Below are 15,156 nucleotides of genomic sequence, written 5' to 3'. Positions count from 1 at the left end.
CTAGCGGCTCCCTGATTACTCCTTTATCTAGCGCTCCCTGATTACTCCCTTTATCTAGCGCTCCCTGATTACTCCCCTTTATCTAGCGCTCCCTGATTACTCCCTTTATCTAGCGCTCCCTGATTAACTCCCCTTTGGCTCTAGCTCCTTTATCTGCCAGTATCCCCTGATTACTCCTTTATCTAAGCGCCCCTGATTACTCCTTTATCTAGCGCCCCTGATTACTCCTTTATCTAGCGCTCCCTGATTACTCCCTTTATCTAGCGCTCCTGATTACTCCCCTTTATCTAGCGCTCCCTGATTACTCCTTTATCTAGCGCTCCTGATTGCTCCTTTATTTAGCGCTCCTGATTACTCCTTTATCTAGCGCTCCCTGATTACTCCTTTATCTAGCGCTCCTGATTACTCCTTTATCTAGCGCTCCCTGATTACCTCCTTTATCTAGCGCTCCCTGATTACTCCTTTATCTAGCGCTCCCTGATTACTCCTTTATCTAGGCTCCCATTACTCCTTTATTTAGCGCTCCTGATTACTCCTTATCTAGCGCTCCCTGATTACTCCCTTTATTTAGCGCTCCCTGATTACTCCCCTTTATCTAGCGCTCCTGATTTACTCCCTTATCTCGCTCTGATTACTCCTTTATCTAGCGACTCTGATTACTCCCCTTTATTTAGCGCTCCTGATTACTCCTTTATTTAGCGCTCCCTGATTACTCCTTTATCTGCGCTCCTGATTACTCCCTTTTATCTAGCGCTCCTGATTACTCCCCTTTATTTAGCGCTCCCTGATTACTCCCCTTTTCTAGCGCTCCCTGATTACTCCCCTTGTATCTAGCGCTCCTGATTACTCCCCTTTATCTAGCGCTCCCCAGATTACTCCTTTATCTAGCGCTCCTGATTACTCCCCTTTCATCTAGCGCGTCCTGATTACTCCTTTATCTAGCGCTCCTGATTACTCCCCTATCTAGCGCCTGATTCTCCCTTTATCTAGCTCCCTGATTACTCCCTTTATCTAGGCTCCTGATTACTCCCCTTTATTTAGCGTGCTCCTGATTACTCCCCTTTATTTAGCGCTCCCTGATTACTCCCCTTTATCTAGCGCTCCGTTCTATCCCCCATTAGGTAGAACTGTTTTTATGTTTAGATGCTAGTCCTGTTTTTGTATTCACTCCATGTTCGTTCCTATTAAACTCACCGACTGCAAATGCTTCCTGACTCCCTGCGTCTCCGTTACAATCTATTTGTGTTCCTGGTTGACAGGTCGTCTCACGGAATTAAAGTGAGGGGGAAATAACCTCTGAATTCTTTGGGCATCTAAAGCTCATTTCCTGCTCGAAAGCTGAGATGAGTGGTAGCAGCACCTCTGGTGGCATGTCTTGTGGGGTATGCATGGGGTGTTCAACATGTCAATACCTCTCACAAATACAAGTAGTGATGAAGTCAATCTCTCCTCTACTTTGAGCCAGGAGAGATTGACATGCATAATGATTTGATTTGATTTGGTAGGTTGATTGATAACCTGAACCAGGTTGCGGGCACTAGTTACAGTTTGAAGCTTTCTCTTGAGTGGGCAGCTTGATGAAAGCCAGTCAATATTTAAATCATCCAGAAAGTATACCTCTCTGTTGATATCACATTTATTATCAAGCATTTCACGTTATCCAGATACTGACTGTTAGCACTTGGTGGTCTATAGCAGCTTCCCACCAGAATGGGCTTTAGGTGAGGCAGGTGAACCTGTAGCCATATGACTTCAACAGTATTTAACATGAGATCCTCTCTAAGCTTTACAGGAATGTGGTTCTGAATATAAACAGCAACACCTCCACCACTGTCATGTCTGTCTTTTCTGTAAATGTTATAACCTTGTATTGCTACCACTGTATCATCAAAGGTATTATCTAAGTGAGTTTCAGAGAGAGTCAGAATATCAATGTCATCTGTTACTAGCAAATTATTGATTTCATGAACCTTGTTTCTTAAGCTACATATGTTAACGTGGGCTATTTTTAACACTTTTCTGGGATGCTTGATGGTAGACATACTCAGGTTATTTTTATAAGTGCAGGGTGAGCTGCACACAGTGGACTTCCTACTAGGGCACACCACCTCAGTGCTAACAGTATTACTCTGGTTCACAGGCAAATGATTACTGCATACAATAGCTGTGGGATCAGCAGAGGCATTCTGAGCAGTAAGAGGGACATAAATTAGGTTCCTTACATTGTGTCTTCCAGCGCCCCTAGGATAATGTACATTTGCTGAAGCATTATGACAACTCAGCGACACAATGGTAGGGATTAAATGAGCTGGACTTGGGTCATTGATAAGTCATTGTCTCAACGCAGCCTTATAATGCTGTGAAAGGATCCAGGAACCCAAATGATTTGGGTGGATCCCATCCTCCTTATAATACGAGCTTTGTTTCCAGAAGGTATCAACATTGTCAATAAATGTTTCACCCACAGAGCTGCAATAGTCTTGTAGCCAGTTTGCACAGTGCCTTGTAAAGTATTCATCCCCCTTGGTGGTTTTCCTATTTTGTTGCATTTAAATTGATTTTTATTTAGATTTCATGTAATGGACAGACACAAAATAGTCCACATTGGTGAAGGGAAATGATAAAAATAACTTGTATAAAAAATTCAAAAAGAATAAATAACGGTAAAGTGGTGCGTGCATATGGATTCACCCCCTTTGCTATGAAGCCCCTAAATAAGATCTGGTGCAACCAATTACCTTCAGAAGTCACATAATTAGTTAAATGAAGTCCACCTGTGTGCAATCTAAGTGTCACATGATCTCAGTATATATACACCTGTTCTGAAAGGCCCCCAGAGTCTACAACGCCACTAAGCAAGGGGCACCACCAAGCAAGCGGCACCATGAAGACCAAGGAGCTCTCCAAACAGGTCAGGGACAAAGTTGTGGAGAAGTACAGATCAGGGTTGGGTTATAAAAAATATCAGAAACCTTGAACATCGCACGAGCACCATTAAATCCATTATTAAAAAAACTGGAATGAATATGGCACCACAACAAACCTACAAGAGAGGACACCCACCAAAACTCATGGACCAGGCAAGGAGGGCATTAATCAGAGAGGCAACAAAGAGACCAAAGATAACCCTGAAGGAGCTGCAAAGCTCCACAGCGGAGATTGGAGTATCTCGTCCATAGGACCATTTTAAGCCGTACACTCCACAGAGCTGGGCTTTACGGAAGAGTGGCCAGAAAAAAGCAATTTCTTAAAGAAAAAATAAGCAAACACGTTTGGTGTTCTAAAAAGGCATGTGGGAGACTCCCCAAACATATGGAAGAAGGTACTCTGGTCAGATTAGACTAAAATTGAGCTTTTTGGCCATCAAGGAAAACGCTATGACTGGCGCAAACCCAACACCTCATCACCCCGAGAACACCATCCCCACAGTGAAGCATGGTGGTGGCAGCATCATACTGTGGGGATGTTTTTCATCGGCAGGGACTTGGAAACTGGTCAGAATTGAAGGAATGATGGATGGCGCTAAATACAGGGACATTTTTGAGGGTAACCTGTGTAGCACCTCAACCTGTTACTAATACCACCTCAACCAGTAGTTTCTCTCTCACAGACACAGTAGTGTTTCTCTCTCACAGACACTAATGTTCACAGAGACTTAATTGACGTTGTTCACTCAAGTCTTTATTGGGGTTAATCACAGCAGCACCATAACAGTCACACAGGACCAGAGACACTACTAATATTATAATATATTAACCATATTTGAATATCATGACTCTGTACAGGAAGACAAGACAAGCCTTCCTCAGTAACAACAACTCATATAAACCACAGAACAACTGAAATCAATCAATAATTAAACAGAAACATTTGTTCTCCTTCTTCACAGTAAACACAAGGTAGGTCATCTAACCCCAACCCTAACCTCTGACCCCCGTCTGATCCGTCTTTGTGCCTCAACCTTCCCTCTTAGTAACATTTAACCCTTTAGTCCCGTTGAAGCCTAGAGGAACTCCCTGTTACACTGCACACATCTAAACACACACAACGTTAGTGAAACCCAGGCCACGTCTCAAATGGCAGCCTGTTCCCTATATAGTGCCCTACTTCAGATCAGAGCCCCGTGGGAGCCCTGTGGGAGCCCTGTGGGAGCCCCGTGGGAGCCCTGTGGGAGCCCCGTGGGAGCCCTGTGGGAGCCCCGTGGGAGCCCCGTGGGAGCCCTAGTGGGAGTACTGTGGGAGCCCTGTGGGAGCCCCGTGGGAGCCCTGTGAGCTCTGTGGGAGCCCTATGAGCTCTGTGGGAGCCCTGTGGGAGCCCCGTGGGAGCCCCGTGGGAGCACTGTTGGAGCCCTGTGAGAGCCCCGTGGGAGCCCTGTGAGAGCCCCGTGGGAGCCCCGTGGGAGCCCCGTGGGAGCCCTGTGGGAGCCCCGTGGGAGCCCTGTGGGAGCCCTGTGGGAGCCCTGTGAGCTCTGTGGGAGCCCTATGAGCTCTGTGGGAACCCCGTGGGAGCCCTAAGGGAGCCCCGTGGGAGCCCCGTGGGAGCCCCGTGGGAGCCCCGTGGGAGCCCTGTGGGAGCCCCGTGGGAGCCCTGTGGGAGCCCCGTGGGAGCCCCGTGGGAGCCCTGTGGGAGCCCCGTGGAAGCCCTGTGGGAGCCCCGTGGGAGCCCCGTGGAAGCCCTGTGGGAGCCCCGTGGGAGCCCTGTGGGAGCCCCGTGGGAGCCCTATGAGCTCTGTGGGAGCCCCGTGGGAGCCCTGTGGGAGCCCTGTGGGAGCCCTGTGGGAGCCCCGTGGGAGCCCTATGAGCCCCGTGGGAGCCCTGTGGGAGCCCTGGTCTAAAGGCGGGTACTATACAGAATAGGTTGCCATTTCAGACACAGCCCTAGCTGACCTAAACACTACTAACCTCAGCGACTATAAAGACACAATCACAAGGTCAAACACGATATATACTGAGTGTACAAAACATTAAGGACACCTACTCTGTCCATGAGAGACTGACCAGGTGAATCCAGGTGAAATCTATGATCCCGTATTGATGTCACCTGATAAATCCACTTCAATCAGTGTTTACAACAACATGGGCTGTACTCACTAAAGAACAGCAGCACATTTAATTATTATCAATCTTTACACCAAGATGACAAATAAAAGACAGGAATGATTGACAGACTGACACTCCTCCCTTCAGTATCAGATTCCTCCCTTCAGTAACAGATTCCTCCCTTCAGTAACAGATTCCTCCCTTCAGTAACAGATTCCTCCCTTCAGTAACAGATTCCTCCCTTCAGTAACAGATTCCTCCCTTCAGTAACAGATTCCTCCCTTCAGTAACAGATTCCTCCCTTCAGTAACAGATTCCTCCCTTCAGTAACAGATTCCTCCCTTCAGTAACAGTGTGTCTGTCTGTATATGACTGTGTGTGTGTGTGTGTGTGTGTGTCTGTCTGTATATGACTGTGTGTGTGTGTGTGTGTGTGTGTGTGTGTGTGTGTGTGTGTGTGTGTGTGTCCGGTCTATATGTATCTCAATACAAGTATCTCTGTGTCAGTCTGTCTGTCTGTCTGTCAGTCTATATGTATATGACTGTGTGTGTGTGTGTGTGTATGTGTGTGTGTGTGTGTGTGTGTGTGTGTGTGTGTGTGTGTGTGTGTGTGTGTGTGTGTGTGTGTGTGTGTGTGTGTCTGTGTGTGTGTGTGTGTGTGTGTGTGTGTGTGTGTGTGTGTGTGTGTGTGTGTGTGTGTGTGTGTGTGTGTGTGTGTGTGTGTGTGTGTGTGCGCTATATGTATCTCAATACAAGTATCTCTGTGTCAGTCTGTCTGTCTGTCTGTCAGTCTATATGTATATGACTGTGTGTGTGTGTGTGTGTGTGTGTGTGTGTGTGTGTGTGTGTGTGTGTGTGTGTGTGTGTGTGTGTGTGTGTGTGTGTGTGTGTGTGTGTGTGTGTGTGTGTGTGTGTGTGTGTGTGTGTGTGTGTGTGTGTGTGTGTGTGTGTGTGTGTGTGTGTGTGTGTGTGTGTGTGTGTGTGTGTGTGTGTGTGTGTGTGTGTGTGTGTGTTAGTCAGTCTGTGGTACGGAGATAGCAGGTCCCTTGGGGTCATCAAAGCGGTCCATGGTGTGGAGCTGCATGATCATATGGAGGCCGTAGGTTAGGACCAGGACCATCAGTAGACTGGTGAGAAGTCCCATCCAGATACCAGGACTGAAGAACCCTGCACAGTCACTGGCATAGGAGAACTCTCCCCCTGCCACGTTGAAGCCCTGGATCTAGAGGGGGGGCATGGGGGGAGGGCATGGGGGAGGGGGGGGCATGGGGGAGGGCATGGGGGAGGGCATGGGGGGAGGGCAGGGGGGGGGCATGGGGGAGGGCATGGAGGGGAGGGCATGGGGAGAGGGCATGGGGGAGGGCATGGGGGAGGGCATGGGGGAGGCATGGGGGGTATGGGGGGCATGGGGGCATGGGGGGCATGGGGGGAGGGCATGGGGGAGGCATGGGGGAGGGGCATGGGGGAGGGCATGGGGGGGGCATGGGGAGGGCATGGGGGAGGGCATGGGGGAGGGCATGGGGGAGGGCAGAAAGAGAAAGAGTTGTTTCAACTTGCAGTTTGTATTCTGTTTTCGTTTCACAGACACACACTGTTCACACACACACCGTACACACACACACACCGTACACACACACACACCGTAAGCACATCCTACCTGGAAGTCAGTGAATGAGACCCTCCACTGGTTAGCAGGATCTTTGGAGGTGCGTGGTACCAGGAGGGGGTATCTGAAGTTAGTGACTGACTGACAGCGGTAGGAGTACTCAGCCGTGCGTGCAGTCCGCTCCCGTAAACGATGCTTTCTGACCGTCGTATTCTATCTCCACGCTGTCTAGCGTGAACCAGCGGCGAGCTGACACCTTGTAGTGACGCTGGGACATGGCAAAGCTGGAGACACACACAGACACACACAAAATGAGTTCAAAAGTGTTTGTGTATGTGTTTGTTTAGAACAGTGTGTGTGTGTGTGTGTGTGTGTGTGTCCGGTCTACTCACACTAGTTTGAACGAGCGATGTCCCAGAATATTCTCATAGTTTAGAACCAGACTAACAGAGAAGAGAAAGATCAACATAATAATTAATTCCAATCATGTCTAAGTTCAGCAAGGCTGCTGTTTCCATGGTTTCTAACAAGGTTCTAGACAGGATGTGATGTCAGAGGACTGTTCATAACCTCCGGTCCAGCTCTAAATCCAGAACCTCTGACCCCTCTGACCTGGAGTGTGATTGGTTGCAGAGGGAGCCCTGGAGCCTAGGGGTCACGCCCTCTCCAAAGGTCAGAGAGGTGAGGTCGTGTCGTTCCCAGCGACCGCCTCGGAGCACGCTCACTGTCAGGTTCTCCGCCCACAGCATGATACAGCCAGCTCCGCCCTCCTGGAGAGAGAGAGAGAGAGAGAGAGAGAGAGAGAGAGAGAGAGAGAGAGAGAGAGAGAGAGAGAGAGAGAGAGAGAGAGAGAGAGAGAGAGAGAGAGAGAGAGAGAGAGAGAGAGAGAAGAGAGAGAGAGAGAGAGAGAGAGAGAGAGAGAGAGAGAGAGAGAGAGAGAGAGAGAGAGAGAGAGAGAGAGAGACACAGCGAGAGAGAGAGAGAGAGAGAGAGAGAGAGAGAGAGAAGCAATTGATTAGAAATAAATAATACATCAGGCAGAATCAGCTGAACGTAAACAGCAGTACATCGGGCCTCTCTGCTGTTCTGGCTGTTATCCCGTTTGCAGCAGGGTAAGGAGCACCATGCACTGCTGTTATCCCGTTGCAGCAGGGTAGGGAGCACCATGCACTGCTGTTATCCCGTTGCAGCAGGGTAGGGAGCACCATGCACTGCTGTTATCCCGTTGCAGCAGGGTGAGCAGCACCATGCACTGCTGTTATCCCGTTGCAGCAGGGTAGGGAGCACCATGCACTGCTGTTATCCCGTTGCAGCAGGGGTAAGGGAGCACCATGCACTGCTGTATCCGTGCAGCAGGGAGTAAGGAGCACCATGCACTGCTGTTATCCCGGCAGCAGGGTAGGGAGCACCATGCACTGCTGTTATCGTTGCAGCAGGGTAGGGAGCACCATGCACTGCTGTTATCCCGTTGCAGCAGGGTGGGGAGCACCATGCACTGCTGTTATCCCGTTGCAGCAGGGTAGGGAGCACCATGCACTGCTGTTATCCCGTTGCAGCAGGGTAGGGAGCACCATGCACTGCTGTTATCCCGTTGCAGCAGGGTGGGGAGCACCATGCACTGCTGTTATCCCGTTGCAGCAGGGTGGGGAGCACCGCTGCACTGCTGTTATCCCGTTGCAGCAGGGTGAGGAGCACCATGCACTGCTGTTATCCGTTGCAGCAGGGAGTAGGAGCACCATGCACCGCTGTTATCCCGCTGCAGCAGGGTAGGGAGCACCATGCACTGCTGTTATCCCGTTGCAGCAGGGTAGGGAGCACCATGCACTGCTGTTATCCCGTTGCAGCAGGGTAGGGAGCACCATGCACTGCTGTTATCCCGTTGCAGCAGGGTAGGGAGCACCATGCACTGCTGTTATCCCGTTGCAGCAGGGTAAGGAGCACCATGCACTGCTGTTATCCCGTTGCAGCAGGGTAGGGAGCACCATGCACTGCTGTTATCCCGTTGCAGCAGGGTAGGGAGCACCATGCACTGGCGCAGATTGTTTTTGGCAAGTGCAATGTCTTGCATCTCTCTTATTTACAATATCCTGCTGCTTGTGCAGCTGTTTTTATCTCAGTATCAAATCATTTCTGGGTAACAATTATGTACCATACTGCGATTCTTTTTTACCATTTTAATTGAAAACAAACAAAAATAGCTTCTTAGCAGAGAGCAATTTCTAAAGCAAGAATTTTGCTAGGACTATCTGGGAGTGGTTTGAGTGGGGAGGGGGAAAACTGAACACTATCTGTTATTGGCAGAGAGGTCTAGATCAGTCTGTTAACTAATTTAACAGCCAGTCTTTTCAGACAGCTCTTACAGTAAAAGGGTTTTTCACAGTATTATTCCAACCTTAGAACTATGGGTGAAATACCGCTAACTGTGGCTAATAGCAAGTAGCTAGTTAGCTGGCTAGCTAGTTTCAACTGGAGATTCTAGATAAAAGGTAAGTCAATAATAGAATCCGTTCCACATTGAGTGAGGCGGGTTGCAGGAAAGTATATTTAGTAGAAGGATGAAAAGTCTGATAGGGAAATATATACGAAAAAAACAGAAACAAAAACAGGGTATTTACAGACACACGACTAAAACAGGACTGCACTACTACGCCATCTTGGATCTTCCAGTCTCTCTTGGCTAAGAGTTGAGGGAAGACTGACTGCATTGCTTCTTGTTTTTATAAGAAACATTAATATTGGAAACTCCAAATTGTTTGCATAGTCAACTTACACACAGCTCTGACACACACACACACACATACCCCACCAGACATGCCACCAGGTTTTTTTTCTTCACAGTCCCCAGGTCCAGAACCATTTCAAGGAAATGTACAGTATTATAGAGCCGTGAGTGCATGGAACTCCCTTCCATCTTATATAGACCAAGTGAACAGCAAACCTGGTTTCAGAAAACAAATTAAGCAACACCTCACGGCACCACGCCTCTCCCCCATGTGATCTACTTGTTGTGTGTATGTACTGACATGTATGTGGAACTGATAGATGCACACACACACCAGGGTTTCCGTCTGGCAGAATTTAAATTTACCGGACAATTGAGAAATTTACCAGACCCATATGCATTGAGTGCATAATCTGATTAGGGCGTCCACCCACGGTGCTCAGAATGACAGAAATCACATTTAGTTTATGGTAATTCATATTAACAGAACATGCAAATCGAGGATGCAACAACATGCGGTCCTTCTTGGCGAATTCTGATGCGCACTTTGAACATGTTAGAATAACTGTCCACATCTACTTTTCCTCAGCCAACAAGACGAGTAACGAACAGCAAAATCACCAGCCTATGTCAATCTCCCATAGTAGAAAGGTTGACCTATTCTACTGGTCAGCTTGTCGAGAAAGAAATAGCCTCTGACTCTGGGACGATAGAGCAACAACCAGAAGAAACATAATATATTTTTATTTTTTTAAAGCAATGAGTCTGATGCAACTGATCAGAACCTTTAGCTTAAAATGTTGATAAACTATTATTTATTCACATTATAAGGGCAGCAATGCAAACACGGCAGTAGGCTACATGCGAATGTTCGTTCCATAACGCAATTAGCTGGAAAACACCGTTGTCAAAAGGGCACTGCACATGCCAGCGGTTTCATGTGACAGATGAAAATATCCGTCAGAAATATAGAAAGACGGGAGATCTAAAGATGTAACAACTAGCATGGGATGCTAATATGACTAGGATGGGATGCTAATATGACTAGGATGGGATGCTAATATGACTAGGATGGGATGCTAATATGACTAGGATGGGATGCTAATATGACTAGGATGGGATGCTAATATGACTAGGATGGGATGCTACTAGGATGGGATGCTAATATGACTAGCATGGGATGCTAATATGACTAGGATTGCGCCTTTGGCTCCTGGACAATGAATTAAATCAAATGACATTTTATTTGTCACATGCGCCGAATATAACATATAGACCTTGACGTGAAATGCTTTAAATCAACAATGCAGTTCAGGAAATAAGACTTAAGAAAATATTTGCTAAATAAAATAAAAAATAAAATAAAAAGTAACACAATAAGATTACATAACAATAACGAGGCTATATACATGATACCGGTCACGTTTCCTCCCGTTGCTCCCCTCTGGCGTTCTGATTCGCCGGACTACTGAGCCAGCGGTCTGAGCGTACCACCTCAGCAACACCGGAATGGAAACCCAACTAGTAAATAGTTCTGGTGGCCATTTGATTAATTGTTCAGCAGTCTTATGGCTTGGGGGTAGATGCTGTTAAGGAGCCTTTTGGACCTAGACTTGGCGCTCCGGTACCGCTTGCTGTGCAGTAGCAGAGAGAACAGTCTATGACTAGGGTGACTGGAGTCTTTTACAATTTTTTGGGCCTTCCTCTGACACAGCCTAGTATATAGGTCCTGGATGGCAGGAAGCTTGGCCCCAGTGATGTACTGGGCCGAACGCACTACCCTCTGTAGCGCCTTACGGTCGGATGCTGAGCAGTTGCCATACCAGGCGGTGATGCAACCGGTCAGGATGCTCTCGATGGTGCAGCTGTATAACTTTTTGAGGATCTGGGGACCCATGCCAAATTTTTTCAGTCTCCTGAGGGGGAAAAGGTGCCCTCTTCACGACTGTCTCCTGTTCCTGTAGTCCACGATCATCTCCTTTGTCTTGCTCACATTGAGGGCGAGGTTGTTGTCCTGGCACCAGACGGCCAGGTCTCTGACCTCCTCCCTATAGGCTGTCTCATTGTTGTCGGTGATCAGGACTACCACTGTTGTGTCGTCAGCAAACTTAATGATGGTGTTGGAGTCGTGCTTGGTCACAGAGTTGTGGGTGAACAGGGAGTACAGGAGGGGACTAAGCACACACCGCTGAGAGGCCCCCGTGTTGAGGATCAGCGTGGCAGATGTGTTGTTGCTACCCTTACCACTTGGGGGCGGCCCGTCAGGAAGTCCAGGATCCAGTTGCAGAGGGAGGTGTTTAGTCCCAGGGTCCTTAGCTTAGTGATGAGCTTTGTGGGCACTATGGTGTTGAACGCTGTAGTCAATGAACAGCATTCTTACATAGGTGTTAATTTTGTCCAGGCAGGAAAGGGCAGTGTGGAGTGCCATTGAGATTGCGTCATCTGTGGGGCGGTATACGACATGGAGTGGGTCTAGGGTTTCAGGGATGATGGTGTTGATGTGAGCCATGACCAGCCTTTCAAAGCACTTCATGGCTACCGACGTGAGTGCTACGAGGTGGCAGTCATTTGTGAGGTTACCTTCGCATTCTTGGGCATGGGGACTATGGTGGTCTGCTTGAAACATGTAGGTATTACAGACTCGGTCAGGGAGATGTTGAAAATATCAGTGAAGACACTTGCCAGTTGGTCAGCGCATGCTCTGAGTACAAGCCCTGGTAATCCGCCTGGCCCCGCGGCCTTGTGAATGTTGACCTGTTTAAAGGTCTTGCTCACATCGGCTACGGAATGTGTGATCACACAGTCGTCCGGAACAGCTGGTGCTCTCATGCATGCGTCAGTGTTGCTTGCATAAAAGGCATTTAGCTCGTCTGATAGGCTCGCGTCACTGGGCAGCTTGCAGCTGGGTTTTCCTTTGTAGTCCGTAATAGTTTGCAAGCCCTGCCACATCCGACGAGCATCAGAGCCGATGTAGTAGGATTCAATCTTAGTCCTGTATTGATGCTTTGCCTGTTTGATGGTTCGTCTGAGGGCATAGCGGGATTTCTTATAAGCGTCCAGATTAGTGTCCCGCTCCTTGAAAGTGGCAGCTCTACCCTTTAGCTCAGTGCGGATGTTGCCTGTAATCCATGGCTTCTGGTTGGGGTATGTACGTACGGTCACTGTGGGGACGACATCATCGATGCACTTATTGATGAAGCCAGTGACTGATGTGGTGTACTCCTCAATGCTATCTGAAGAATCCCGGAACATATTCCAGTCTGTGCTAGCAAAACAGTCCTGTAGGTTAGCATCTGCGTCATCTGACCACTTTTTTATTAACCGAGTCACTGGTGCTTCCTGCTTTCGTTTTTGCTTGTAAGCAGGAATCAGGAGGATAGAATTATGGTCAGATTTGCCAAATGGTGGGCGAGGGAGAGCTTTGTATGCGTCTCTGTGTGTGGAGTAAAGGTGGTCTAGAGTTTATTTTCCTCTGGTTGCATGTGACATGCTGGTAGAAATGAGGTAAAACGGATTTAAGTTTGACTGCATTAAAGTCCCTGGCCACTAGGAGTGCCGCTTCTGGATGAGCATTTTCTTGTTTGCTTATGGCCTTATACAGCTCGTTGAGTGCGGTCTTAGTGCCAGCATCGGTGTTTGGTGGTAAATAGACGGCTACGAATAATATAGATGAAAACTCTCTTGGTAGTGTGACGTCACGAGAGGCTACACAGCTTTCAGCGGGATTGCTCAAGTAGTGCAAGGAGACAAGGTTCAAACAAAACAAGGATTTTATTATAGGTCTTGGGAAATTAACGAAAATATAACAAAATTCTGTTCTCTTGTGGCTCTTTAAGGGTTAACAGTTCAGGGATGTCTCTTCCACATCCAAAATCATAATTCTCACTCGCTCAGATAACTTTTCCCCAGCCTTCCTGTAGTCCACGTTGCAGCTAGTGGCCAACCCAGCAAAAAGTCCTTCCAAATGTCTCTCACGTATTTCCACAGGTGCATATATCCAAAGGTGAGTATTTCCCAAAGGTAAGTATCTCCAAATCCTTATATTCCTCATGGAAGTGGACGTGCAGCACTCTTGTCCTCCAGAGAGCCCAGGTTGGAGACTGTGTCTCTTCACCCCCCACACACACCCTCAGTGTGTCTCTTCCCTTCCCAAACCTTCAGCTCATCAGCTCCTCATTTGTTTCAGCTGCGTGGGAAGATTGGCCATAGAGGGGTGGAGTTCCCGACCATACCAGCAGATGGAGCCATAGCTGTCTGGGTTTGCAGCCACCTCAGGGGGATGTAACGTCCCTCCAGGACACAGCCTCTCGTGACATCACAGTAGATAGTGGGTCTACAACTTATCATGAGGTACTCTACCTCAGGCGAGCAATACCTCGAGACTTCCTTAATATTAGACATCGCGCACCAGCTGTTATTGACTAATAGACACACATCCCCACCGCTCGTCTTACCAGACGTAGCTGTTCTGTCCTGCCGATGCACGGAAAACCCAGCCAACTGTATATTATCCGTGTTGTCGTTCAGCCACGACTTGGTGAAACATAAGATATTACAGTTTTTAATGTCCCGTTGGTAGGATAGTCTCCACCATAGATCATCCAGTTTTTAATGTCCCGTTGGTAGGATAGTCTCAGCCGTAGATCATCCAGTTTTTAATGTCCCGTTGGTAGGATAGTCTCAACCGTAGATCATCCAGTTTTTAATGTCCCGTTGGTAGGATAGTCTCAGCTCGTAGATCATCCAGTTTTAATGTCCCGTTGGTAGGATAGTCTCAACCGTAGATCATCCAGTTTTTAATGTCCCGTTGGTAGGATAGTCTCAACCGTAGATCATCCAGTTTTTAATGTCCCGTTGGTAGGATAGTCTCCACCATAGATCATCCAGTTTTTAATGTCCCGTTGGTAGGATAGTCTCCACCGTAGATCATCCAGTTTTTAATGTCCCGTTGGTAGGATAGTCTCAGCCGTAGATCATCCAGTTTTTAATGTCCCGTTGGTAGGATAGTCTCAACCGTAGATCATCCAGTTTTTAATGTCCCGTTGGTAGGATAGTCTCCACCGTAGATCATCCAGTTTTTAATGTCCCGTTGGTAGGATAGTCTCCACCATAGATCATCCAGTTTTTAATGTCCCGTTGGTAGGATAGTCTCCACCATAGATCATCCAGTTTTTAATGTCCCGTTGGTAGGATAGTCTCCACCATAGATCATCCAGTTTTTTATGTCCCGTTGGTAGGATAGTCTCCACCATAGATCATCCAGTTTTTAATGTCCCGTTGGTAGGATAGTCTGCACCATAGATCATCCAGTTTTTAATGTCCCGTTGGTAGGATAGTCTCCACCGTAGATCATCCAGTTTTTAATGTCCCGTTGGTAGGATAGTCTCAACCGTAGATCATCCAGTTTTTAATGTCCCGTTGGTAGGATAGTCTCCACCATAGATCATCCAGTTTTTAATGTCCCTGTTGGTAGGATAGTCTCCACCGTAGATCATCCAGTTTTTAATGTCCCGTTGGTAGGATAGTCTCCACCGTAGATCATCCAGTTTTTAATGTCCCGTTGGTAGGATAGTCTCAACCGTAGATCATCCAGTTTTTAATGTCCCGTTGGTAGGATAGTCTCAGCCGTAGATCATCCAGTTTTTAATGTCCCGTTGGTAGGATAGTCTCAACCGTAGATCATCCAGTTTTTAATGTCCCGTTGGTAGGATAGTCTCAACCGTAGATCATCCAGTTTTTAATGTCCCGTTGGTAGGATAGTCTCCACCATAGATCATCCAGTTTTTAATG

The 15,156-nt window shown here is 47.8% G+C and overlaps 2 protein-coding genes across 2 annotated transcripts in view; both read right to left on the bottom strand.

Annotated features, from left to right (window-relative positions):
• Positions 1 to 6,006: 6,006 nt before the first annotated feature.
• On the bottom strand, positions 6,007 to 6,806 carry LOC123483871 (V-type proton ATPase subunit S1-like; the record flags this gene model as incomplete). Its single annotated transcript, XM_045213814.1, has 2 exons — positions 6,007 to 6,260; positions 6,696 to 6,806. Coding segments are annotated over 2 exons (321 nt in total), but the record flags the coding sequence as incomplete, so codon positions are not given.
• LOC121546822 (V-type proton ATPase subunit S1-like) overlaps positions 6,805 to 15,156 on the bottom strand; it is a 64,708-nt gene continuing 56,356 nt past the window's right edge. Inside the window, exons 7-9 of the mRNA XM_041858070.2 lie at positions 7,257 to 7,414; positions 7,037 to 7,087; positions 6,805 to 6,928 (exon numbers count right to left, since the gene is read on the bottom strand). Coding sequence (XP_041714004.2) covers positions 6,805 to 6,928; positions 7,037 to 7,087; positions 7,257 to 7,414 — 333 coding nt within the window. The remainder of the gene's footprint in view (positions 6,929 to 7,036; positions 7,088 to 7,256; positions 7,415 to 15,156) is intronic.

This window comes from Coregonus clupeaformis, unplaced genomic scaffold (genome assembly GCF_020615455.1).
Source record: "Coregonus clupeaformis isolate EN_2021a unplaced genomic scaffold, ASM2061545v1 scaf0157, whole genome shotgun sequence".
NCBI lineage: Eukaryota > Metazoa > Chordata > Actinopteri > Salmoniformes > Salmonidae > Coregonus > Coregonus clupeaformis.
This window is presented reverse-complemented; position numbering and strand designations above follow the sequence as displayed.